At 42.4% G+C, this 27,514-nt stretch overlaps 3 protein-coding genes across 14 annotated transcripts; 2 read left to right on the top strand and 1 right to left on the bottom strand.

The window, feature by feature from the left end:
* Nucleotides 1–143: 143 nt before the first annotated feature.
* LOC126986664 (keratin-associated protein 19-2-like) lies at nt 144–25,835 on the bottom strand. Of its 12 annotated transcripts, none has more exons than XM_050842938.1 (3): nt 25,747–25,834; nt 6,387–6,819; nt 144–302 (listed from the first exon to the last, which is right to left on the bottom strand). In XM_050842938.1, exons 1-3 carry the CDS (start codon nt 25,756–25,758, stop codon nt 220–222), a joined length of 528 nt encoding a protein of 175 aa, XP_050698895.1. In that variant the 5' UTR covers nt 25,759–25,834; the 3' UTR covers nt 144–219. The 12 variants fall into 12 exon arrangements, with proteins under 12 accessions (XP_050698895.1, XP_050698905.1, XP_050698903.1 ...); XM_050842946.1 differs by lacking the exon at nt 144–302 and having other exon boundaries at nt 6,200–6,530; nt 6,639–6,819; nt 25,747–25,835; XM_050842944.1 differs by lacking the exon at nt 144–302 and having other exon boundaries at nt 6,200–6,563; nt 6,639–6,819; nt 25,747–25,835.
* On the top strand, nt 3,148–3,964 carry LOC126986667 (Golgi associated RAB2B interactor protein 3-like). The gene is made up of 2 exons (XM_050842950.1): nt 3,148–3,237; nt 3,412–3,964. The coding sequence occupies exons 1-2, from the start codon at nt 3,226–3,228 to the stop codon at nt 3,901–3,903; spliced, it is 504 nt and encodes a 167-aa protein (XP_050698907.1). The 5' UTR covers nt 3,148–3,225; the 3' UTR covers nt 3,904–3,964.
* On the top strand, nt 8,711–18,559 carry LOC126986666 (keratin-associated protein 6-2-like). Its single transcript, XM_050842949.1, has 5 exons — nt 8,711–8,854; nt 9,029–9,278; nt 18,120–18,146; nt 18,200–18,264; nt 18,371–18,559. Exons 1-5 carry the CDS (start codon nt 8,843–8,845, stop codon nt 18,542–18,544), a joined length of 528 nt encoding a protein of 175 aa, XP_050698906.1. The 5' UTR covers nt 8,711–8,842; the 3' UTR covers nt 18,545–18,559.
* Nucleotides 25,836–27,514: the final 1,679 nt, after the last annotated feature.

Consider the following 27,514-nt stretch of genomic DNA (forward strand, 5'->3'; position numbering starts at 1 on the left):
AGTACAGATGTGAGGGAGCACACAGGTCTAAGAAAATTCTGCAAATTACATTACCTTCGTATTTATACTCCTATATATTACAAAAGGGATAATACCTATATATTGAAATAAAATAATAGTTAAGATTTGAAATAAAGTAATAGTTAAGATTTATTAGCGTAGATTTATTAGCGTATTATATACATATTCTCTTCAATCCGGTTTGTGTACACTTAAACCTCAGTACCCGTAATATCCACGGCCATAACCACCGGACCCGCCACTTCCTCTATAACCGCCATAGCTTCCGTAGCCGCTGCCGCCTTGACTACCATAGCCGCCGTCATAACTTCCATGGTCGCTACCGTAGCCGCCGCCATAACTTCCATATCCGCTACCGTAGCCGCTGCCATAACTTCCATAACCACTGCCGTAGCCTCCGTAACTGCCCCCGGGATGTCCCCCGCCGTAGGACTGGCCGCCATAGCTCCCGTAGCTGGTAAGGCCGCCCCCGCGTCCCCTACGGCCATGGCTTGGGTCAGGCATGGGATTAGCCATAGCGGAGGCCACCAACACACACAGGCAAAGCACGGCGAACACCTGAAACACCACAGAACACTCATACACCAAACTTTTTGGGATCCTCCCTACCAACACATTTAAGCTTTGAAATGATACCATCATCAAATTAAAGTATCGTGGTACACACGCATACACACTGCCCAACGATATGTAAATAATGCATTAACAAACTATACGAGCGATACTCACAGCCTTCGACATGTTGACTTCAAATGTGTACCTCCGAGAGTGGTGATGACCAGTACTGCAGCACCCTCATATACCCTCCGCTGCCTTCCCCTTGCCCTGCCCGCCCTCTACCCTTCACCTCAACCTAGCTCGAGCCACACTTGGGTAACGGAGAGAAAGAAAAAGACTGCTCAGAGGCTAACGGCTGTTTCATCAGTCACTCAGAGTAGGCAGAGGAAGGGGCTTGTTGGGCTCCTGATGAGGAATGAAAGGCACTAATAATAATAATAATAATAATAATAATAATAATAATAATAATAATGCTACTAATACGACGGCGATGACGACGATGAATAATAATAACAATAATAATAATGATAATGATAATGATAATGATAGTAATAACAATAACAATCACAATAATAGTAATTATAATGATAATAATGATAATGATAATGATAATGATAATGATAATGATAATGATGATAATGATAATGATAATGATAATGATAATGATAATGATAATGATAATAATAATAATAATAATAATAATGATAATAATAATGATTTAATTGCACCAATTTTTTTTTTTTTTTTTTTTTTTTTTTTTTACATTGCTGCCTATTGCGCCGGTAGGCTTCTTCGCGGTGGAACCTGATGGTCGGTCCAAGGCTTCTTTCCGGTGGGTCCTGATGGTCGGCCCAGCCCGTTCTGGCGCAGGCGAGTGTTTATAGTGGCGCCATCTTGCATTGGCTCATGCTGCCCTCCCAGAGCTCATTTTTGATCCTAGAATCTAGAGTCCGGGTTGATAGGTGGTCTTCTGGACAGCATGTGGGTAGTTTTAAGCCACTCGGCGGCGGCTGAAAAATCCCAGCTTGGTGGCACCGGGCGGGGATTGAACTCGCGTCGTCCTGAACACGAGGCCGTTACTCTGACGACTCAGCCACCGTTATCTGACCCAAACTCAGTATGTGTCTAAATCATCGATGATACACCCTTGGAGCCACTTCGGGGATGTTAGTGTGCCCACAACACACTAACATCCCCGAAGTGGCTCCATGGTTGTATCATCGATGATCTTAATGGTCTTCATGGACTCAGACTGATGGGACATAAGGGCTTGGTAGTGATATATTTTAGTTCAGTGGTTCTCAACTGGTGGTTCGTGGTGACTTTTTGTGTGGTCCACAGGATGTCCACTGTATTTGGTAATAAACTGGGAACTTAATGTACATAATTTTGAATTTTATTGAATATTCAGAACGGAGAATTAAATCAAAATAGATAATAGACCATTCATTTTATTATATCATTAATATTTAAAAAATATATTGCCAATCTTTAAGTTGTAGTTGCTAAGTATCACCGAGTCATTATTAGTTTCTAAATTTAATCTATTATAAAACGAATATCCATGATTTACTGTACGAATAGAGGTGAGGAGCCATCTTGTCGACACAAAAAGTCACCATGGACCACCAGTTGAGAACCACTGAACTAAAATATATCACTACCAAGCCCTTATGTCCCATCAGTCTGAGTCCATTAAGACCAGCATCCCTATAGCATTATGCCTGAAAGGGGAAACCCACCATGGAGGTTTCTACACGAGTAATAATCTAACGATGGAGTTGGCAGTTTAATAACAATCGTTTACTTCTTACTCATATCTAGATCGTTCCTAAAACTTAACCTTGTGATGTGTGCGTGAAACTTACTGTTGGTAGTAGGGGAGGGGGGATGTTCCAGGGAGGCTTGTTATGGGAGGAAACATCTTTATGAGCGATGATTTAATTGCGTCAAGTTACCATTATCTGACCCAAACTCAGTACGTGTCTAAATCATCCATGGAGCCACTTCGGGGATGTTAGTGTGTTGTGGTCACACTAACATCCCCGAAGTGGCTCCATGGTTGTATCATCGATGATTTAGACACGTACTGAGTTTGGGTCAGGTAATGGTAACTTGACGCAATTAAATCATCGCTCATAAAGATGTTTTCTCCCACAACAAGCCTCCCTGGAACACCCCCGCTCCCCTTTAACCACACAACTATTATAAACTGGAGCCGAGGGTTCACTGTGCCGAGGCAGGTGTTGAGACGCTCCTCGTTATATTAACACTTGTCTTCTTCTTCTTATCATTATTATTATTATTATTATTATTATTATTATTATTATTATTCGTCGTCATCGCCGTCGTATTAGTAGCATTATTATTATTATTATTATTATTATTATTATTATTATTATTAGTGCCTTTCATTCCTCATCAGGAGCCCAACAAGCCCCTTCCTCTGCCTACTCTGAGTGACTGATGAAACAGCCGTTAGCCTCTGAGCAGTCTTTTTCTTTCTCTCCGTTACCCAGGTGTGGCTCGAGCTAGGTTGAGGTGAAGGGTAGAGGGCGGGGGGGGGGGGAAGGCAGCGGAGGGTATATATGAGGGTGCTGCAGCAGGGGTCAGCACCACTTGAGGAGTTCCACATTTGAGGTTAACATGTCGAAGGCTGTGAGTATCGCTCGTACAATTCGTTAATGCATTATTTACATAGCGTTGGGCAGTGTGTTTGCTTATGTACCACGATAATTTATTTTGATGCTGGTATTACCATTTGAAAGCTTAGATGTGTTGGTAGGTAGGATCCCAGAAAAGTTGGTGTATGAATGTTCTGTCGTGTTTCAGGTGTTCGCCGTGCTTTGCCTGTGTGTGTTGGTGGCCGCAGCTATCCCATGCCTGACCAAAGCCGGGGACGCGGGGGCGGCCATACCGCCTACGGGAGCTATGGCGGCCAGTCCTACGGCGGGGGCCGTCCCGGAGGCAGTTACGGAGGCTACGGCAGCGGTTATGGAAGTCAAGGCAGCGGGTACGGCAGCGGTTATGGCAGTCAAGGCAGTGGGTACGGCAGCGGTTATGGCAGTCGAGGCAGCGGGTACGGCAGCGGTTATGGCAGTCAAGATAGCGGGTACGGCAGCGGTTACGGCAGTCAAGGCAGCGGGTACGGCAGCGGTTATGGAAGTCAAGGCAGCGGGTACGGCAGCGGTTATGGAAGTCAAGGCAGCGGGTACGGCAGCGGTTATGGAAGTCAAGGCAGCGGCTCCGGAAGCTATGGCGGTTATAGAGGAAGTGGCGGGTCCGGTGGTTATGGCCGTGGATACTACGGGTACTGAGGTTTAAGTGTACACAAACCGGATTAAAGAGAATATGTATATAATACGCTAATAAATCTTGTGAACTATTTTATATTTAAATGTGGGGGCTATCCTTGTTTTGTAATATATGGGAGTATAAATACGAAGGTAATGTAATTTGCAGAAATTTTCTTAGATCGTGTGCTCCCTCGCGTCTCGAACAGTGTTTGGGACTATAATACTATTCATACCAGACCCTGTGACACTGTTTTTTCGGAGTTCCTTCTTTTCAAACGGAGACTCTATCCATTATGATGCTTGATGTTTGGCAGTTTTACACACCGATAATTTTTTGACACGTGCATTGCCGGACGCGGGTATAGTGTTTACTAGACTTTTGATTTCAAAACCGGTATAGTGTTTACTAGACTTTTGATTTCAAAACCTGCGTGAGCCGGTTAAACTCTTAACAGGTGGTTGTGACTTTATTTGACTTGGTGGATACCAACTACCTCCACTCCTGGCCTCCCTTACACCCATCCCTACAATTCCCTCCCTTCTCCCCCGTAATCTCTCCGCCTCATCTCGTTGTCACCACAGTCTTATTATCGTAGTTTCGACCACTTTGTTAAACAGTCTCTATTCTTTTTTCAAATCTTTTTCAAATCTCTACCTTCGTTTGTTTTACCATCTCTCTCTCTTCCCTGAACTCACCGTAGTCTCAAGCGTTGTCTCGAGCACTTTATTTCTTTCATCTTCGTTTTCCATCCTGCCTTAACATTTCTCCTAGGCGTTCACCCTCAAACCCCTCCATGATTCCTGTTCCAGCGTAACTGTTGCTTAAGTGCTGTATGAGGTTTGTTTGGCAATTATAATAGTGAACTGAGTGAAAAACTCACTCGGTTCACTCTCTGGTAAAGAGGGGGTTGCTCAACATCGTTGGGTCCGCCTCAAAGTTCCTTTCAGGGACGGCAACCGACGAGGACGTGCGCGATTTGCGGGACCACTACAACCGTGTACTTTCCTTTGCTGCCCGAAATCGCAGGGTGATCAACGCAAATTGTAGAAAACTTCCGCGATTGCATATTAACATTGAGGAACTGCTAGAGCAAACGAATAAGATGGTAGCAGTTATTAACATAGTTGTCAAGAAGATCGACCAGGTGAATCAGTTTCTCCTAGATCAGGCCTTGCATGTACTGGAAAACGTCATTAACTCGGTCGCAACGGCGAATCAGCAGTATTATTAGCAACATGGTAGATGCGGCGCACGGTAGAGTCACACCTGCCTTGTTCCCTCTACACGATTTGAGAACGACTATCCATATCGGGTATCAAAATTATAGTCTCAAGCCTTTGCTCAACCCAGACATAGAGTCAATATTTTTACCCCTTGATTGAGTCCAGCCTCACGCCAGATGCCATAATCATTCATGTTCCGTTTCAGACGGCGGACGTGTTTGAGGCCCATGAAATTGTTCCATTTCCCTTCTCCGCTAAGGACAGTGTGTTAGCCCTGGACACGTAATAAAGTGCTCGAGACAACGCTTGAGCCTACGGTGAGTTCAGGGAGGAGATAGAGATGGTAAAACAAACGAAGGTAGAGATTTGAAAAATAGAGATTAACAAAGTGCTCGAAACTACGCTAATAAGACCATGGTGACAACGAGAGATGAGGCGGAGAGAGATTACGGGGGAGAAGGGAGGGAAATGTAGGGATGGGTATAAGGGAGGCCAGGGGTGGAGGTAGATGGGGAATACAAGTCAAAGTCACATCCACCTGTTAGAGCGTGTAACCGGCTCACACAGGTTTTGAAGTCAAAGTCGAGTAAACGCCATACCCGCGTCCGGCAATGCGGGTGTCAAAAAATTATCGGTGTGAAACTGTGCCAAAGAACCATAATGCATAGTCTTAGTTTGAAGGACTTGCTAAAAACAGTCACAGGGTCTGATGCTAAAAACCGTCACAGGGTCCGATGCTAAAAACAGTCACAGGGTCCGATGCTAAAAACAGTCACAGGGTCCGATGCTAAAAACAGTCACAGGGTCCGATGCTAAAAACAGTCACAGGGTCCGATGCTAAAAACCGTCGCAGGGTCCGATGCTAAAAACCGTCGCAGGGTCCGATGCTAAAAACCGTCACAGGGTCCGATGCTAAAAACCGTCACAGGGTCCGATGCTAAAAACCGTCACAGGGTCTGATATGGATAGTATAGTCCCAAACACTGTTCGAGACGCGAGGGAGCACACGACCTAAGAAAATTTCTGCAAATCACATTACCTTCGTATTTATACTCCCATATATTACAAAACAAGGATAGCCCCCATATTGAAATATAAAATAGTTCACAAGATTTATTAGCGTATTATATACATATTCTCTTTAATCCGGTTTGTGTACACTTAAACCTCAGTACCCGTAATATCCACGGCCATAACCACCGGACCCGCCACTTCCTCTATAACCGCCATAGCTTCCGTAGCCGCTGCCGCCATGACTCCCATAACCGCTGCCGTAACCGCTGCCGCCATGACTCCCATAACCGCTGCCGTAACCGCTGCCGTAACCGCTGCCTTGACTCCCATAACCGCTGCCGTACCCGCTGCCTTGACTTCCATAACCGCTGCCGTACCCGCTGCCTTGACTCCCATAACCGCTGCCGTACCCGCTGCCTTGACTCCCATAACCGCTGCCGTACCCGCTGCCTTGACTCCCATAACCGCTGCCGTACCCGCTGCCTTGACTCCCATAACCGCTGCCTTGACTTCCATAACCGCTGCCTTGACTTCCATAACCGCTGCCGTACCCTCCGTAACTGCCCCCGGGATGTCCCCCGCCGTAGGACTGGCCGCCATAGCTCCCGTAGCCGGTATGGCCGCCCCCGCGTCCCCGGCTTGGGTCAGGCATGGGATTAGCCATAGCTGCGGCCACCAACACACACAGGCAAAGCACGGCGAACACCTGAAACACGACAGAACATTCATACACCAACTTTTCTTGGATCCTACCTCCCAACACACCTACCTCCCAACACATCTAAGTTTTGAAATGGTAATAGGCGTACCTAACATTACCAAATATGGACAGACTTTGCGGAGAGAGTTTTTTTGGGAGCCATTAAAGGTAATGGCTAAAGTAGCTTAGCCGGATGCCATTAAAGGTAATGGCCAAAGAGTAGCTTAGCTGGATATTTTGTTTATTAATGATCCAAGAGACATTCTAGAGGTAAAGCAAAGTATGTGCTTATCTTTGTATTCATACACACTGGTAATATTTGTGGAGTCTACATTCACTTAATGAAATTTATTGTGAAACAGTCAAATTCGTGTCACTAGTAAAAATGAAACTAGTAATTTAAGCTTTGTCACCATGAAATACACAAATCAAAACATGAAAGCTCACGAAGTCAATAACTTGAATCACTTTCTTGGCGCAGTAAAAATGTAATTACTCTGCCGATTATATTTCCCGACTTCCTACCCCAAAACAGTCTCCTGGGCTCCAAAAACTAAACAGATTCATATTTATCGTTAAAGAGGAAGATCCTAATGTTTCTTGGGCAATATTTAGGAGTCAAAAAAAAGTTAAATAATATGCTCAGAGTATTACAATCTGGCAACAGTAGCTATACTATTCTCATATTCGGTTTATTGAATATGGTGTTAAAAATATTCATAATTTACTCTTAAGTTAATTTTTGGTTAAAAGGATTTTTTTTTTTTTTACGAGACAAGCAACATTACCTTCTTTTACTTAGGAAAACTCCTGAATCCTGGATCGGCTATGGTATTGTCAGGTGCGCCTAAACATCAAAATAAATTATCGTGGTACATAAGCAAACACACTGCCCAACGCTAAGTAAATAATGGATTAATGAATTGTACGAGCAATACTCACAGCCTTCGACATATTGACTTCAAATGTGGAACTCCTCAAGTGATGCTGACCCCTGCTGCAGCACCCTCATATATACCCTCCGCTGCCTTCCCCCCTTGCCCTGCCCCGCCCTCTACCCTTCACCTCAACCTAGCTCGAGCCACACCTGGGTAACGGAGAGAAAGAAAAAGACTGCTCAGAGGCTAACGGCTGTTTCATCAGTCACTCAGAGTAGGCAGAGGAAGGGGCTTGTTGGGCTCCTGATGAGGAATGAAAGGCACTAATAATAATAATAATAATAATAATAATAATAATAATAATAATAATAATAATAATAATAATAATAATGCTACTAATACGTCGATGACGTCGAAGAATAATAATTTGACAAAGTTACCATTATCTCACCCACACTCAGTACGTGTCTAAATCATCGATGATACAACCATGGAGCCACTTCGGGGATGTTAGTGTGTTGTGGTCACACTAACACCCCCGAAGTGGCTCCAAGGGTGTATCATCGATGATTTAGACACGTACTGAGTTTGGGTCAGGTAATGGTAACTTGGTGCAATTAAATCATCGCTCATAAAGATGTTTCCTCCCACAACAAGCCTCCCTGGAACACCCCCGCTCCCCTTTAACCACACAACTATTATAAACTGGAGCCGAGGGTTCACTGTGCCGAGGCAGGTGTTGAGACGCTCCTCGTTATATTAACACTTGTCTTCTTCTTCTTATCATTATTATTATTATTATTATTATTATTATTATTATTATTATTATTATTATTATTATTATTCATCGTCGTCATCGCCGTCGTATTAGTAGCATTATCATTATTATTATTGTTATTATTAGTGCCTTTCATTCCTCATCAGGAGCCCAACAAGCCCCTTCCTCTGCTTACTCTGAGTGACTGATGAAACAGCCGTTAGCCTCTGAGCAGTCTTTTTCTTTCTCTCCGTTACCCAGGTGTGGCTCGAGCTAGGTTGAGGTGAAGGGTAGAGGGCGGGGCAGGGCAAGGGGGGAAGGCAGCGGAGGGTATATATGAGGGTGCTGCAGCAGGGGTCAGCATCACTTGAGGAGTTCCACATTTGAGGTCAACATGTCGAAGGCTGTGAGTATCGCTCGTACAATTCGTTAATGCATTATTTACATAGCGTTGGGCAGTGTGTTTGCTTATGTACCACGATAATTTATTTTGATGCTGGTATTACCATTTCAAAGCTTAGATGTGTTGGGAGGTAGGATCCCAGAAAAGTTGGTGTATGAGTGTTCTGTGGTGTTTCAGGTGTTCGCCGTGCTTTGCCTGTGTGTGCTGGTGGCCGCAGCTATGGCTAATCCCATGCCTGACCAAAGCCGGGGACGCGGGGGCGGCCATACCGGCTACGGGAGCTATGGCGGCCAGTCCTACGGCGGGGGCCGTCCCGGAGGCAGTTACGGAGGCTACGGCAGCGGTTATGGCAGTCAAGGCAGCGGTTATGGCAGTCAAGGCAGCGGTTATGGCAGTCAAGGCAGCGGGTACGGCAGCGGTTATGGCAGTCAAGGCAGCGGGTACGGCAGCGGGTATGGAAGTCAAGGCAGCGGGTACGGCAGCGGGTATGGAGGTCAAGGCAGCGGGTACGGCAGCGGTTATGGAAGTCAAGGCAGCGGCTCCGGCAGCGGTTATGGAAGTCAAGGCAGCGGCTCCGGAAGTTATGGCGGTTATAGAGGAAGTGGCGGGTCCGGTGGTTATGGCCGTGGATATTACGGGTACTGAGGTTTAAGTGTACACAAACCGGATTAAAGAGAATATGTATATAATACGCTAATAAATCTTGTGAACTTTTTTATATTTAAATGTGGGGGCTATCCTTGTTTTGTAATATATGGGAGTATAAATACGAAGGTAATGTAATTTGCAGAAATTTTCTTAGATCGTGTGATCCCTCGCGTCTCGAACAGTGTTTGGGACTATACTATCCATATCAGACCCTGTGACACTGTTTTTTCGGAGTTCCTTCGTTTCGAACGAAGACTCTATCCATTATGATGCATGATGTTTGGCACGGTTTTACACACCGATAATTTTTTGACACGTGCATTGCCGGACGCGGGTATGGTGTTTACTAGACTTTTGAATTCAAAACCTGCGTGAGCCGGTTAAACTCTTTAACAGGTGGTTGTGACTTTATTTGACTTGTATCCACCAACTACCTCCACCCCTGGCCTCCCTTATACCCATCCCTACATTTCCCTCCCTTCTCCCCCGTAATCTCTCTCCGCCTCATCTCTCGTAGTCACCACAGTCTTATTATCGTAGTTTCGAACACTTTGTTAGTCTATTCTTTTTTCAAATCTCTACCTTCGTTTGTTAGTCTATTCTTTTTTCAAATCTCTACCTTCGTTTGTTAGTCTATTCTTTTTTCAAATTTCTACCTTCGTTTTTTACCATCTCTCTCCTCCCTGAACTCACCGTAGTCTCAAGCGTTGTCTCGAGCACTTTATTTCTTTCATCTTCATTTTCCATCCTGCCTTAACATTTCTCCTAGGCGTCCTCCCTCAAACCCCTCCATGATTCCTGTTCCAGCGTAACTGTTGCTTAAGTGCTGTATGAGGTTTGTTTGGCAACTATAATAGTGAACTGAGTGAAAAACTCACTCAGTTAACTCGGGTGAAGAGGGGGTTGCTCAACATCGTTGGGTCCGCCTCAAAGTTCCTTTCAGGGACGGCAACCGACGAGGACGTGCGCGATTTGCGGGACCACTACAACCGTGTACTTTCCTTTGCTGCCCGAAATCGCAGGGTGATCAACGCAAATTGTAGAAAACTTCCGCGATTGCATATTAACATTGAGGAACTGCTAGAGCAAACGAATAAGATGGTAGCAGTTATTAACATAGTTGTCAAGAAGATCGACCAGGTGAATCAGTTTCTCCTAGATCAGGCCTTGCATGTACTGGAAAACGTCATTAACTCGGTCGCAACGGCGAATCAGCAGTATTATTAGCAACATGGATGCGGCGCACGGTAGAGTCACACCTGCCTTGTTCCCTCTACACGATTTGAGAACGACTATCCATATCGGGTATCAAAATTATAGTCTCAAGCCTTTGTTCAACCCAGACATAGAGTCAATATTTTTACCCCTTGATTGAGTCCAGCCTCACGCCAGATGTCATAATCATTCATGTTCCATTTCAGACGGCGGACGTGTTTGAGGCCCATGAAATTGTTCCATTTCCCTTCTCCGCTAAGGACAGTGTGTTAGCCCTGGACACGTCCCCGTCTCATGTCTTAATCGCGAAGGATTTCGCTCTGTATTCAACGGGTAGCTACTCCCTCTTGCAATATTGCAATATGACGGTCTTCAGGCGATTCTATTGCTCTGCGTCTCTTTTTGCCTTCCTACCGGTTTGGGGAAGAGTGTGCGAGATCGCCCTCACCCGGGTGAACGCGTGTGACGCCCTTTCCCTGTGCCCTTACAAGCAACTACCCCCAACACCTGTTTTCCATAAGAACTTGCATCTACATTATTTCTATTTTCCTCAGTCCTATGTATCAGTAATCTGCCCGGAAGGTACCACTTATCAACGGGTTATATTGGTCACTATGCCTGGTCACTATGCCATTGCGGTAACATGCTATATCCGCTCCACTAACATAACGTACCCGTCCGTCTGGTTTTCACTGCAAATATTTCGTTCGGTTCGGATCCTGGCACTCACTGGTGTTCATTTGGGATGTTTTTCACTGTTAATACAGTTCCTCTGATTTCATCCCATCATACGCTCAACGTAACCTGTAGGAAGGTCATATACTCGTACAACTTTCAATGGTTGTATAATTGCCAAACAATCCTCATACAGCACTTAAGCAACAGTTACGCTGGAACAGGAATCAGGAACAGGAATCAGGGAGGGGTTTGAGGGTGGACGCCTAGGAGAGAAATGTTAAGGCAGGATGGAAAATGAAGATGGAAGAAACAGTGCTCGAGACAACGCTTGAGACTACGGCGAGTTCAGGGAGGAGATAGAGATGGTAAAACAAACGAAGGTAGAGATTTGAAAAATAGAGATTAACAAAGTGCTCGAAACTACGCTAATAAGACTATGGTGACAACGAGAGATGAGGCGGAGAGAGATTACGGGGGAGAAGGGAGGGAAATGTAGGGATGGGTATAAGGGAGGCCAGGGGTGGAGGTAGATGGGGAATACAAGTCAAAGTCACATCCACCTGTTAGAGCGTGTAACCGGCTCACACAGGTTTTGAAGTCAAAGTAGAGTAAACGCCATACCCGCGTCCGGCAATGCGGGTGTCAAAAAATTATCTGTGTGAAACTGTGCCAAAGAACCATAATGCATAGAGTCTTAGTTTGAAGGACTTGCTAAAAACCGTCACAGGGTCTGATGCTAAAAACCGTCACAGGGTCTGATGCTAAAAACCGTCACAGGGTCTGATGCTAAAAACCGTCACAGGTCTGATGCTAAAACCGTCACAGGGTCTGATGCTAAAACAGTCACAGGGTCCGATGCTAAAACCGTCACAGGGTCCGATGCTAAAAACAGTCACAGGGTCCGATGCTAAAAACAGTCACAGGGTCCGATGCTAAAAACAGTCACAGGGTCCGATGCTAAAAAACAGTCACAAGGTCCGATGCTAAAAAACAGTCACAGGGTCCGAGGCTAAAAACAGTCACAGGGTCCGAGGCAAAAAACAGTCACAGGGTCCGAGGCTAAAAACAGTCACAGGGTCCGAGGCTAAAAAACCGTCACAGGGTCCGATGCTAAACAACAGTCACAGGGTCCGAGGCTAAACTCCGTCACAGGGTCCGAGGCTAAAAACAGTCACAGGGTCCGAGGCTAAAAGCCGTCACAGGGTCCGAGGCTAAAATCACAGGGTCCGAGGCTAAAAACAGTCACAGGGTCCGAGGCTAAAAACAGTCACAGGGTCCGATACTAAAAGCCGTCACAGGGTCTGATATGGATAGTATAGTCCCAAACACTGTTCGAGACGCGAGGGAGCACACTACGTAAGAAAATTTCTGCAAATTACATTACCTTCGTATTTATACTCCCATATATTACAAAACAAAGCTAGCCCATATTGAAATATAAAATAGTTTACAAGATTTATTAGCGTATTATATACATATTCTTTCTTAATCCGGTTTGTACACTTAAACCTCAGTACCCGTAATATCCACGGCCATAACCACCGGACCCGCCACTTCCTCTATAACCGCCATAGCTTCCGTAGCCGCTGCCGCCATGACTCCCATAACCGCTGCCGTAACCGCTGCCTTGACTCCATAACCGCTGCCGTAACCGCTGCCTTGACTCCCATAACCGCTGCCTTGACTCCCATAACCGCTGCCGTAACCGCTGCCTTGACTCCCATAACCGCTGCCGTAACCGCTGCCTTGACTCCCATAACCGCTGCCGTACCCTCCGTAACTGCCCCCGGGATGTCCCCCGGCGTAGTACTGGCCGCCATAGCTCCCGTAGCCGGTATGGCCGCCCCCGCGTCCCCGGCGTGGGTCAGGCATGGATTAGCCATAACTGCGGCCACCAGCACACACAGGCAAAGCACGGCGAACACCTGAAACACGACAGAACATTCATACACCAACTTTTCTGGGATCCTACCTCCCAACACAATCTAAGTTTTGAAATGGTAAGAGGCGTACCTAACATTACCAAATATGGACAAACTTTGCGGAGAGTTTTTTGGGAGCCATTAAAGGTAATGGCTAAAGAGTAGCTTAGCCGGATATTTTGGTTATTAATGATCCAAGAGACATTCTAGAGGTAAAGCAAAGTATGTGCTTATCTTTGTATTCTTGTAAAGCAAAGTATGTGCTTATCTTTGTATTCTTGTAAAGCAAAGTATGTGCTTATCTTTGTATTCTTGTAAAGCAAAGTATGTGCTTATCTTTGTATTCTTGTAAAGTATGTGCTTATCTTTGTATTCTTGTAAAGCAAAGTATGTGCTTATCTTTGTATTCTTGTAAAACAAAGTATGTGCTTATCTTTGTATTCTTGTAAAGCAAAGTATGCTTATCTTTGTATTCTTGTAAAGCAAAGTATGTGCTTATCTTTGTATTCTTGTAAAGCAAAGTATGTGCTTATCTTTGTATTCTTGTAAAGCAAAGTATGTGCTTATCTTTGTATTCTTGTAAAGCAAAGTATGTGCTTATCTTTGTATTCTTGTAAAGCAAAGTATGTGCTTATCTTTGTATTCTTGTAAAGCAAAGTATGTGCTTATCTTTGTATTCTTGTAAAGCAAAGTATGTGCTTATCTTTGTATTCTTGTAAAGCAAAGTATGTGCTTATCTTTGTATTCTGTAAAGCAAAGTATGTGCTTATCTTTGTATTCTTGTAAAGCAAAGTATGTGCTTATCTTTGTATTCTTGTAAAGCAAAGTATGTGCTTATCTTTGTATTCTTGTAAAGCAAAGTATGTGCTTATCTTTGTATTCTTGTAAAAAAGTATGTGCTTATCTTTGTATTCTTGTAAAACAAAGTATGTGCTTATCTTTGTATTCTTGTAAACAAAGTATGTGCTTATCTTTGTATTCTTGTAAAGCAAAGTATGTGCTTATCTTTGTATTCTTGTAAAGCAAAGTATGTGCTTATCTTTGTATTCTTGTAAAGCAAAGTATGTGCTTATCTTTGTATTCATGTAAAGCAAAGTATGTGCTTATCTTTGTATTCATGTAAAAAGTATGTGCTTATCTTTGTATTCATGTAAAGCAAAGTATGTGCTTATCTTTGTATTCATGTAAAGCAAAGTATGTGCTTATCTTTGTATTCATGTAAAGCAAAGTATGTGCTTATCTTTGTATTCATGTAAAAAGTATGCTTATCTTTGTATTCATGTAAAGCAAAGTATGTGCTTATCTTTGTATTCATGTAAAGCAAAGTATGTGCTTATCTTTGTATTCATGTAAAGCAAAGTATGTTCGTATCTTTGTATTCAATAAAATCAAAGTAAGTGCTGATCTTTGTATTCATGTAAAGCAAAGTATGTGCTTATCTTTGTATTCATGTAAAGCAAAGTATGTGCTTATCTTTGTATTCATGTAAAGCAAAGTATGTGCTTATCTTTGTATTCATGTAAAGCAAAGTATGTGCTTATCTTTGTATTCATGTAAAGCAAAGTATGTGCTTATCTTTGTATTCATGTAAAGCAAAGTATGTGCTTATCTTTGTATTCATGTAAAGCAAAGTATGTGCTTATCTTTGTATTCATGTAAAGCAAATTATGTCCTTAACTTTGTATAAATGTAAAGCAAAGTATGTGCTTATCTTTGTATTCATGTAAAGCAAAGTATGTGCTTATCTTTGTATTCATGTAAAGCAAAGTATGTGCTTAACTTTGGATTCATGTAAACCAAAGTATGCTTATCATTGTATTCATGTAAAGCAAAGTATGTGCTTATCTTTGTATTCATGTAAAGCAAAGTATGTGCTTATCTTTGTATTCATGTAAAGCAAAGTATGTGCTTATCTTTGTATTCATGTAAAGCAAAGTATGTGCTTATCTTTGTATTCATGTAAAGCAAAGTATGTGCTTATCTTTGTATTCATGTAAAGCAAAGTATGTGCTTATCTTTGTATTCATGTAAAGCAAAGTATGTGCTTATCTTTGTATTCATGTAAAGCAAAGTATGCTTATCTTTGTATTCATGTAAAGCAAAGTATGTGCTTATCTTTGTATTCATGTAAAGCAAGTATGTGCTTATCTTTGTATTCATGTAAAGCAAAGTATGTGCTTATCTTTGTATTCATGTAAAGTGCAAGTATGTGCTTATCTTTGTATTCATGTAAAGCAAAGTATGTGCTTATCTTTGTATTCATGTAAAGCAAAGTATGTGCTTATCTTTGTATTCATGTAAAGCAAAGTATGTGCTTATCTTTGTATTCATGTAAAGCAAAGTATGTGCTTATCTTTGTATTCATTAAAAGCAAAGTATGTGCTTATCTTTGTATTCATGTAAAGCAAAGTATGTGCTTATCTTTGTATTCATGTAAAGCAAAGTATGTGCTTATCTTTGTATTCATGTAAAGCAAAGTATGCTTATCTTTGTATTCATGTAAAGCAAAGTATGTGCTTATCTTTGTATTCATGTAAAAGCAAAGTATGTGCTTATCTTTGTATTCATGTAAAGCAAAGTATGTGCTTATCTTTGTATTCATGTAAAGCAAAGTATGTGCTTATCTTTGTATTCATGTAAAGCAAAGTATGTGCTTATCTTTGTATTCATGTAAAGCAAAGTATGTGCTTATCTTTGTATTCATACACACTGGTAAGTTGTGGAGTCTGATTCACTTAGTGAAATTTATTGTGAAACAAATTCGTGTCACTAGTAAAAATGAAACTAGTAATTTAAGCTTTGCCACCATGAAATACACAAATCAACAAACATGAAAGCTCACGAAGTCACAATAACTTACATCACTTTCTTGGCGCAGTAAAATTTCATTTTAGGTACAAGCTATTTTAGGTATCTGATACCCGCAAAATCACAGGCTGCTGGTGCCTCCGCCACAGATTGCCAAATTGTCATACTCTGCCGATTATATTTCCCGACTTCCTGCCCCAAAACAGTCCCCTGGGCTCCAAAAACTAAACCGATTCATATTTATCGTTAAAGAGGATATTTATCGTTAAAGAGGAAGATCCTAAGGTTTCTTGGCAATAGTTAGGAGTCAAAAACAGTTAAATATGTCTGAGTAATACAATTTGGCAACAGTAGCTATACTATTCTCATATTCGGTTTATTGAATATTGTGTTAAACAAAAATACTCATAATTTATAATTTACTCATAATTTAAGAGACAAGCAACATCACACTTCTTTTACTTAGGAAAACTCCTGAATCCTGGATCGGCTATGGTATTATTAAATGCGCCTATAACAGCATCAAAATAAATTATCGTGGTACAAAGCAAACACACTGCCCAACGCTATGTAAATAATGCATTTACGAATTGTACGATCGATACCACAGCCTTCGACATGTTGACTTCAAATGTGGAACTCCTCAAGTGATGCTGACCCTGCTGCAGCACCCTCATATACCCTCCGCTGCCTTCCCCCTTGCCCTGCCCCGCCCTCTACCCTTCACCTCAAGCTCGAGCCACACCTGCAACGGAGAGAAAGAAAAGACTGCTCAGAGGCTAACGGCTGTTTCATCAGTCACTCAGAGTAGGCAGAGGAAGGCTTGTTGGGCTCCTGATGAGGAATGAAAGACACTACATACATAATAATAATAATAATAATAATAATAATAATAATGCTACTAATACGACGGCGATGACGACGACGAATAATAATTGCACCGCTTAATGCATTACGTGTCTAAATCATCGATGATACACCTTTGAGCCACTTCGGGGATGTTAGTGTGACCACAACACACCAATTCCCTGAAGTGGCTCCAAGGTGTACCACTGATGATTTAGACACGTACTGAGTTTGGGTCAGGTAATGGTAACTTGGTGCAATTAAATCATCGCTCATAAAGATGTTTCCTCCCATAACAAGCCTCCCTGGAACACCCCCGCTCCCCTTTAACCACACAACTATTATAAACTGGAGCCGAGGGTTCACTGTGCCGAGGCAGGTGTTGAGACGCTCCTCGTTATATTAACACTTGTCTTCTTCTTATCATTATTATTATTATTATTATTATTATTATTATTATTATTATTATTATTATTATTATTATTATTATTCATCGTCGTCATCGCCGTCGTATTAGTAGCATTATTATTATTATTATTATTATTATTATTATTATTATTATTATTATTATTATTATTATTAGTGCCTTTCATTCCTCATCAGGAGCCCAACAAGCCCCTTCCTCTGCCTACTCTGAGTGACTGATGAAACAGCCGTTAGCCTCTGAGCAGTCTTTTTCTTTCTCTCCGTTACCCAGGTGTGGCTCGAGCCAGGTTGAGGTGAAGGGTAGAAAGGGCAGAAGGGGGAAGGCAGCGGAGGGTATATATGAGGGTGCTGCAGCAGGGGTCAGCATCACTTGAGGAGTTCCACATTTGAGGTCAATATGTCGAAGGCTGTGAGTATCGCTCGTACACCTGTTAATGCATTATTTACATAGCGTTGGGCAGTGTGTTTGCTTATGTACCACGTTAATTTATTTTGATGCTAATATTTGAAAGCTTAGATGTGTTGGGAGGTAGGATCCCAGAAAGTTGGTGTATGAATGTTCTGTGGTGTTTCAGGTGTTCGCCGTGCTTTGCCTGTGTGTGCTGGTGGCCGCAGCTATGCTAATCCCATGCCTGACCAAAGCCGGGGACGCGGGGCAGCCATACCGGCTACATGGAGCTATGGCGGCCAGTCCTACGGCGGGCCGTCCCGAGGCAGTTACGGAGGCTACGGCAGCGGTTATGGAAGTCAAGGCAGCGGTACGGCAGCGGTTATGGCAGCCAAGGCGGCGGTTGTGGCAGTCAAGGCAGCGGGTACGGCAGCGGTTATGGCAGTCAAGGCAGCGGGTACGGCAGCGGTTATGGCAGTCAAGGCAGCGGGTACGGCAGCGGGTATGGAAGTCAAGGCAGCGGGTACGGCAGCGGGTATGGTCAAAGCGGCGGGTACGGCAGCGGGTATGGAAGTCAAGGCAGCGTACGGCAGCGGGTATGGAAGTCAAGGCAGCGGGTACGGCAGCGGGTATGGAAGTCAAGGCAGCGGGTACGGCGGCGGTTATGGAAGTCAAGGCAGCGGCTCCGGAAGCTATGGCGGTTATAGAGGAAGTGGCGGTCCGGTGGTTATGGCCGTGGATATTACAGGTACTGAGGTTTAAGTGTACACAAACCGGATTAAAGAGAATATGTATATAATACGCTAATAAATCTTGTGAACTTTTTATATTTAAATGTGGGGCTATCCTTGTTTTGTAATATATGGGAGTATATAAATACGAAGGTAATGTAATTTGCAGAAATTTTCTTAGATCGTGTGATCCTCGCGTCTCGAACAGTGTTTGGGACTATATATCCATATCAGACCCTGTGACACTGTTTTTCGGTGTTCCTTCGTTTCAAACGAAGACTCTATCCATTATGATGCTTGATGTTTGGCACAGTTTTACACCGATAATTTTTGACACGTGCATTGCCGGACGCAGGTATGGTGTTTACTAGACTTTGATTTCAAAACCTGCGTGAGCCGGTTAAACTCTTAACAGGTGGTTGTGACTTTATTTGACTTGTATCCACCAACTACCTCCACTCCTGGCCTCCTTACACCCATCCCTACATTTCCTCCCTTCTCCCCGTAATCTCTCTCCGCCTCATCTCGTTGTCACCATAGTCTTATTAGCGTAGTTTCGAACACTTTGTTAGTCTATTCTTTTTTCAAATCTCTACCTTCGTTTTTTACCATCTCTCTCTCCTCCCTGAATTCACCGTAGTCTCAAGCGTTGTCTCGAGCACTTTATTTCTTTCATCTTCATTTTCCATCCTGCCTTAACATTTCTCCTAGGCGTTCACCCTCAAACCCCTCCATGATTCCTGTTCCAGCGTAACTGTTGCTTAAGTGCTGTATGAGGTTTGTTTGGCAACTATAATAGTGAACTGAGTGAAAAACTCGCTCAGTTCACTCTCTGGTAAAGAGGGGGTTGCTCAACATCGTTGGGTCCGCCTCAAAGTTCCTTTCAGGGACGGCAACCGACGAGGACGTGCGCGATTTGCGGGACCACTACAACCGTGTACTGTCCTTTGCTGCCCGAAATCGCAGGGTGATCAACGCAAATTGTAGAGAACTTCCGCGATTGCATATTAACATTGAGGAACTGCTAGAGCAAACGAATAAGATGGTAGCAGTTATTAACATAGTTGTCAAGAAGATCGACCAGGTGAATCAGTTTCTCCTAGATCAGGCCTTGCATGTACTGGAAAACGTCATTAACTCGGTCGCAACGGCGAATCAGCAGTATTATTAGCAACATGGATGCTTCGCACGGTAGAGTCACACCTGCCTTGTTCCCTCTACACGATTTGAGAACGACTATCCATATCGGGTATCAAAATTATAGTCTCAAGCCTTTGTTCAACCCAGACATAGTCAATATTTTTACCCCTTGATTGAGTCCAGCCTCACGCCAGATGCCATAATCATTCATGTTCCATTTCAGACGGCGGACGTGTTTGAGGCCCATGAATTGTTCCATTTCCTTCTCCGCTAAGGACAGTGTGTTAGCCCTGGACACGTCCCCGTCTCGTGTCTTAATCGCGAAGGATTTCGCTCTGTATTCAACAGGTAGCTACCCTCTTGCAATATTGCAATATGACGGTCTTCAAGCGATTCTATTGCTCTGCGTCTCTTTTGCCTTCCCTACCGGTTTGGGGAAGAGTGTGCGAGATCGCCCTCACCCGGGTGAACCCGTGTGACGCCCTTTCCTGTGCCCTTACAAGCAACTACCCCAACACCTGTTTTCCATAAGAACTTGCATCTACATTATTTCTATTTCCTCAGTCCTGTATCAGCAATCTGCCCGGAGGTACCACTTATCAAAGAGTTATATTGGTCACTATGCCATTGCAGGTAACATGCTATATCCGCTCCACTAACATAACGTACCCGTCCGGATCAGTCTGGTTTTCACTGCAAATATTTCGTTCGGGTCGGATCCTGGCACTCACTGGTGTTCATTTGGGATGTTTATCCCTGTGACTACAGTTCCTCTGATTTCATCCCATCATACGCTCAACGTAACCTGTAGGAAGGTCATGCACTCGTACAACTTTCAATGGGTGTATAATTGCCAAACAATCCTCATACAGCACTTGCAACAGTTACGCTGGAACAGGAATCAGGAACAGGAATCAGGAGGGTTTGAGGGTGGACGCCCAGGAGAGAAATGTTAAGGCAGGATGGAAAATGAAGATGAAAGAAATAAAAGTGCTCAGACAACGCTTGAGCCTACGGTGAGTTCAGGGAGGAGATAGAGATGGTAAAACAAACGAAGGTAGAGATTTGAAAATAGAGATTAACAAAGTGCTCGAAACTACGCTAATAAGACCATGGTGACAACGAGAGATGAGGCGGAGAGATTACGGGGAGAAGGGAGGAAATGTAGGGATGGGTATAAGGGAGGCCAGGGGTGGAGGTAGATGGGAATAAAGTCAAAGAAAGTCACAACCACCTGTTAAGAGCGTGTAACCGGCTCACACAGGTTTTGAAGTTAAAGTCTAGTAAACGCCATACCCGCGTCCGGCAATGCGGAAGTGTCAAAAAATTATCGGTGTGAAACTGTGCCAAAGAACCATAATGGACGGTCTTCGTTTGAAGGACTTGCTAAAAACCGTCACAGGGTCCGATGCTAAAACCGTCACAGGGTCCGATGCTAAAACCGTCACAGGGTCCGATGCTAAAACCGTCACAGGGTCCGATGCTAAAAACCGTCACAGGGTCCGATGCTAAAACCGTCACAGGGTCCGATGCTAAAAACCGTCACAGGGTCCGATGCTAAAACCGTCACAGGGTCCGATGCTAAAAACCGTCACAGGGTCCGATGCTAAAAACCGTCACTGGGTCCGATGCTACAAAACCGTCACAGGTCCGATGCTAAAACCGTCACAGGGTCCGATGCAAAAACCGTCACAGGGTCCGATGCTAAAACCGTCACAGGGTCCGATGCTAAAACCGTCACAGGGTCCGATGCTAAAACCGTCACAGGGTCGGATGCTAAAAACCGTCACAGGGTCCGATGCTAAAAACCGGCACAGGGTCCGATGCTAAAACCGTCACAGGGTCCGATGCTAAAACCGTCACAGGGTCCGATGCTAAAAACCGTCACAGGGTCCGATGCTAAAAACCGTCACAGGGTCCGATGCTAAAACCGTCACAGGGTCCGATGCTAAAACCGTCACAGGGTCCGATGCTAAAACCGTCACAGGGTCCGATGCTAAAAACCGTCACAGGGTCGATGCTAAAACCGTCACAGGTCCGATGCTAAAAACCGTCACAGGGTCCGATGTTAAAACCGTCACAGGGTCCGATGCTAAAACCGTCACAGGGTCCGATGCTAAAACCGTCACAGGGTCCGATGCTAAAACCTTCACAGGGTCCTATGCTAAAAACCGTCACAGGGTCCGATGCTAAAAACCGTCACAGGGTCCGATGCTAAAAACCGTCACAGGGTCCGATGATAAAAACCGGCACAGGGTCCGATGCTAAAACCGGCACAGGGTCCATGCTAAAACCGGCACAGGGTCCGATGCTAAAAAACCGTCACAGGGTCCGATGCTAAAACCGTCACAGGGTCCGGATGCTAAAACCGTCACAGGGTCCGATGCTAAATACCGTAACAGGGTCCGATGCTAAAAACCGTCACAGGGTCAGATGTGGATAGTATAGTCCCAAACACTGTTCGAGACGCGAGGGAGCACACGACCTAAGAGAATATCTGCAAATTACATTACCTTCGTATTTATACTCCCATATATTACAAAACAAGGATAGCCCCATATTGAAATAAAATAGTTCACAAGATTTATTAGCGTATTATATACATTTTAATCCGGTTTGTGTACTTAAACCTCAGTACCCGTAATATCCACGGCCATAACCACCGGACCTGCCACTTCCTCTATAACCGCCATAGCTTCCGTAGCCGCTGCCGCCATGACTCCCATAACCGCTGCCGTAACCGCTTCCTTGACTCGCGTAACCGCTGCCGTAACCGCTTCGCCAGACTCGCGTAACCGCTGCCGTAACCGCTTCCTTGACTCGCGTAACCGCTGCCGTAACCGCTTCCTTGACTCGCGTAACCGCTGCCGTAACTGCTACCTTGACTCGCGTAACCGCTGCCGTAACCACTACCTTGACTCGCGCAGCTGCCGTAACCGCTACCTTGACTCGCGTAACCGCTGCCGTAACCGCTACCTTGACTCGCGTAACCGCTGCCGTAACCGCTACCTTGACTCGCGTAACCGCTGCCGTAACCGCTACCTTGACTCGCGTAACCGCTGCCGTAACCGCTACCTTGACTCGCAACCGCTGCCGTAACCGCTACCTTGACTCGCGTAACCGCTGCCGTAACCGCTACCTTGACTCGCGTAACCGCTGCCGTAACCGCTACCTTGACTCGCGTAACCGCTGCCGTAACCGCTACCTTGACTCGCGTAACCGCTGCCACGTAACCGCTACCTTGACTCGCGTAACCGCTGCCGTAACCGCCTTGACTCAGCGTAACCGCTGCCGTACCCGCTGCCTTGACTCCCGCAACCGCTGCCGTACCCGCTGCCTTGACTCCATAACCGCTGCCGTACCCTCCGTAATCTGCCCCTGGGATGTCCCCGCCGTAGTACTGGCCATAGCTCCCGTAGCCGGTATGGCCGCCCTCCGCGTCCCCAGCTTGGGTCAGGCATGGGATTAACCATAGCGGCCACCAACACACACAGGCAAAGCACGGCGAACACCTGAAACACGACGAACATTCATACACCAACTTTTCTGGGATCCTACCTTAACAAATCTAAGCTTTGAAATGGTAATAGGCGTACCTAACATTACCAAGTATGGACAAACTTTGCGGAAGGGATTTTTTGAGAGCCATTAAAGGTAATGGCTAAAGTAGCTTATCCGGATGCCATTAAAGGTAATTGCTAGAGTAGTTCAGGCAGATATTTTGTTTATTAATGTTCCAAGAGATATTCTAGAGGTAAAGCAAAGTATGTGCTTATTCTTTGTATTCATAAAGCAAAGTATGTGCTTATCTTTGTATTCATGTAAAAACAAAGTATGTGCTTATCTTTGTATTCATATAAAAGCAAAGTATGTTCTTATCTTTGTATTCATACACACTGGCAAGTTGTGAGTCTGATTCATAGTGAAATTTATTGTGAAACAATCAAATTCGTGTCACTAGTAAAATGAAACTAACAAGCTTTGCCACCATGAAACACAAATCAACAAACATGAAAGCTCACGAAGTCACAATAACTTACATGACTTTCTTGGCGCAGTAAAAATGTCATTTTAGTACAAGCTATTTTAGGTATAAGCTATTTTAGGATCTGATACCCGCAAAATCGCAGGCTGCTGCTGCCACCGCCACAGATTGCCAACTTGTCATAGTCATACTCTGCCGATTATATTTCCCGACTTCCTGCCCCAAACAGTCTCCTGCTCCAAAAACTAAACAGATTCATATTTATCGTTAAAGAGGAAGATCTAACGTTTCTTGGCAATAGTCAGAGTCAAAACGTTAAATAATATGCTCCCCGAGTATTACAATCTGGCAACAATAGCTATACTATTCTCATACTCTTTATTGAATATAGTGTTAAATAAAATACTCTAATTTACTCATAATTTACTCATAATTTACTCATAATTTACTCATAATTTACTCATAATTTACTCATAATTTACTCATAATTTACTCATAATTTACTCATAATTTACTCATAATTTACTCATAATTTACTCATAATTTTACTAATTTACTCATAATTTACTCATAATTTACTCATAATTTACTCATAATTTACTCATAATTTACTCATAATTTACTCATAATTTACTCATAATTTACTCATAATTTACTCATAATTTACTCATAATTTACTATAATTTACTCATAATTTACTCATAATTTACTATAATTTACTCATAATTTACTCATAATTTACTCATAATTTTACTCATAATTTACTCACCATTTACTCATAATTTACTCATAATTTATCATAATTTAATCATAATTTAATCATAATTTACTCATAATTTACTCATAATTTACTCATAATTTACTCATAATTTACTCATAATTTACTCATAATTTACTCATAATTTTGCTCATAATTTACTCATATTTACTCATAGTTATTTACTCATAATTTACTACAATTACTCATAATTTACTCATAATTTACTCATAATTTACTCATAATTTACTAATTTACTCATAATTTACTCATAATTTACTCTTACTATACTCATAATTTACTCATAATTTATATAATTTACTCATAATTTACTCATAATTTACTCATAATTTACTCATAATTTACTCATAATTTACTCATAATTTACTCATAATTTACTCATAATTTACTCATAATTTACTCATAATTTACTCATAATTTACTCATAATTTACTCATGAATTTACTCATAATTTACTCATAATTTACTCATAATTTACTCATAATTTACTCATAATTTACTCATAATTTACTATAATTTTACTCATAATTTATTTCATAATTTACTCATAATTTACTCATAATTTACTCAATTTTACTCATAATTTACTCTGAATTTACTCATAATTTACTCATAATTTACTCATAATTTACTCATAATTTCATACTCAATTTACTCATAATTTACTCATAATTTACTCTTTAATTTACTCATAATTTACTCTTAATTTACTCATAATTTACTCATAATTTACTCATAATTTACTCATAATTTACTCATAATTTACTCATAACTCTTTACTCATAATTTACTCATAATTTACTCATAATTTACTCATAATTTACTCATAATTTACTCATAATTTACTATTTACTCTTAATTTACTCATAATTTACTCATAATTTACTCATAATTTACTCATAATTTACTCATAATTTACTCATAATTTACTCATAATTTACTCATAATTTACTAATAATTTACTCATAATTTACTCATAATTTACTCATAATTTACTCATAATTTACTCATAATTTTATAAATTCACACCCTACTCGTTGCTCATAATTTACTCATAATTTACTCATAATTTACTCATAATTTACTCATAATTTCTCTAATTTACCTCATAATTTACTCATAATTTAAGTTAGTTTTTGGTTATAAAGATTTTTTTAAGAGACAAGCAACATCACCTTCATTTACTTAGGAAAACTCCTGAATCCTGGATCGACTATGGTATTGTCAGGTGAGCCTATACCAGCATCAAAATAAATCGTGGTACATAAGCAAACACACTGCCCAACGCTATGTAAATAATGCATTAACGAATTGTACGAGCGATACTCACAGCCTTCGACATGCTGACTTCAAACGTGGAACTCCTCAAGTGGTGCTGACCCCTGCTGCAGCACCCTCATATATACCCTCCGCTGCCTTCCCCCCTTGCCCTGCCCCGCCCTCTACCCTTCACCTCAACCTGGCTCGAGCCACACCTGGGTAACGGAGAGAAAGAAAAAGACTGCTCAGAGGCTAACGGCTGTTTCATCAGTCACTCAGAGTAGGCAGAGGAAGGGGCTTGTTGGGCTCCTGATGAGGAATGAAAGGCACTAATAATAATAATAATAATAATAATAATAATAATAATAATAATAATGATAATAATAATAATGATAATAAGAAGACAAGTGTTAATATAACGAGGAGCTCGGTACAACACCTGCGGCACAGTGAACCTCGGTCGCCCAGTTTATAGTTGATGTGTGTCTAAATCATCGATGATACATGGAGTTACTTCGGGATGTTAGTGTTGTAACACACTAACATCCCCGAAGTGGCTCCATGGTTGTATCATCGATGATTTAGACACGTACTGAGTTTGGGTCAGGTAATGGTAACTTGACGCAATTAAATCATCGCTCATAAAGATGTTTCCTCCCATAACAAGCCTCCCTGGAACATCCCCCCTCCCCTACTACCAACAGTAAGTTTCACGCACACATCACAAGGTTAAGTTTTAGGAACGATCTAGATATGAGTAAGAAGTAAACGATTGTTATTAAACTGCCAACTCCATCGTTAGATTATTACTCGTGTAGAAACCTCCATGGTGGGTTTCCCCTTTCAGGCATAATGCTATAGGGATGCTGGTCTTCATGGACTCAGACTGATGGGACATAAGGGCTTGGTAGTGATATATTTTAGTTCAGTGGTTCTCAACTGGTGGTCCATGGTGACTTTTTGTGTGGTCCACAGGATGTCCACTGTATTTGGTAATGAACTGGGAAATTAATGTACATAATTTTGAGTTTTATTGAATATTCAGAACGGAGAATTAAATCAAAATAGATAATAGACCATTCATTTTATTATATCATTAATATTTAAAAAATATATTGCCAATCTTTAAGTTGTAGTTGCTAAGTATCACCGAGTCATTATTAGTTTCTAAATTTAATCTATTATAAAACGAATATCCATGATTTACTGTACGAATAGAGGTGAGGAGCCATCTTGTTGATTCCTTTTAGCTGCCGCACGGCTACATATTACGCTGTCGTAAAGTGCTGTAGCTAGTAGCCACCGAGCTGCTGAATTGACTAGTTGTACCATTCGTCCTGTGTCCTAACACTGAAAAGCTTGTCAGTGAGAAGAGAATCCAACACTCTGGTTGCAAGGAAAAAAAAAAATTATTCAAATTTGGAAGGATAGCGTTGGTTAGTCGTACACTCCTGCATAATTCAAAAATTCTGTTTATCATAAATAAATTTCATGGCAAAATGTTACATACGTATCTATATATTTCCAGGAAATTACGTTTGTAAGAAATGTATTTCAGATTAAAATGTTGCCTGGCTATTATTTTATACCATTTCTGTTTTAAAGAAATATATTTCAAACAAAAAAATGGTCCACGACATTTTTTCTATTGGATTGGTGGTTCGTGGCCTGAAACAAGTCGAGAAGCATTGTTTTAATTGATAAGTTGCCTTAAGTGGTTGTGATATATACGTAGTTGGTGATGGCGGAAGAACTACTATTAATAAAGAGAAAAGTAGGATTTTATAATTACGGTATTGCCTCTGGCGCGTTGTGTCAAAGTTAACTAATTGCGCAAA

The sequence above is a fragment of the Eriocheir sinensis genome, chromosome 62, assembly GCF_024679095.1.
Source record: "Eriocheir sinensis breed Jianghai 21 chromosome 62, ASM2467909v1, whole genome shotgun sequence".
Lineage (NCBI taxonomy): Eukaryota > Metazoa > Arthropoda > Malacostraca > Decapoda > Varunidae > Eriocheir > Eriocheir sinensis.

Coding starts and splice junctions, on each gene's coding strand:
- LOC126986666 (XM_050842949.1), top strand. Junction 18,147..18,199: donor CAGCGGTTATGGAAGTCAAG/GCAGCGGTACGG, acceptor GTGGCAGTCAAG/GCAGCGGGTACGGCAGCGGT. Junction 18,265..18,370: donor GCAGCGGTTATGGCAGTCAA/GGCAGCGGGTAC, acceptor AAGGCAGCGTAC/GGCAGCGGGTATGGAAGTCA.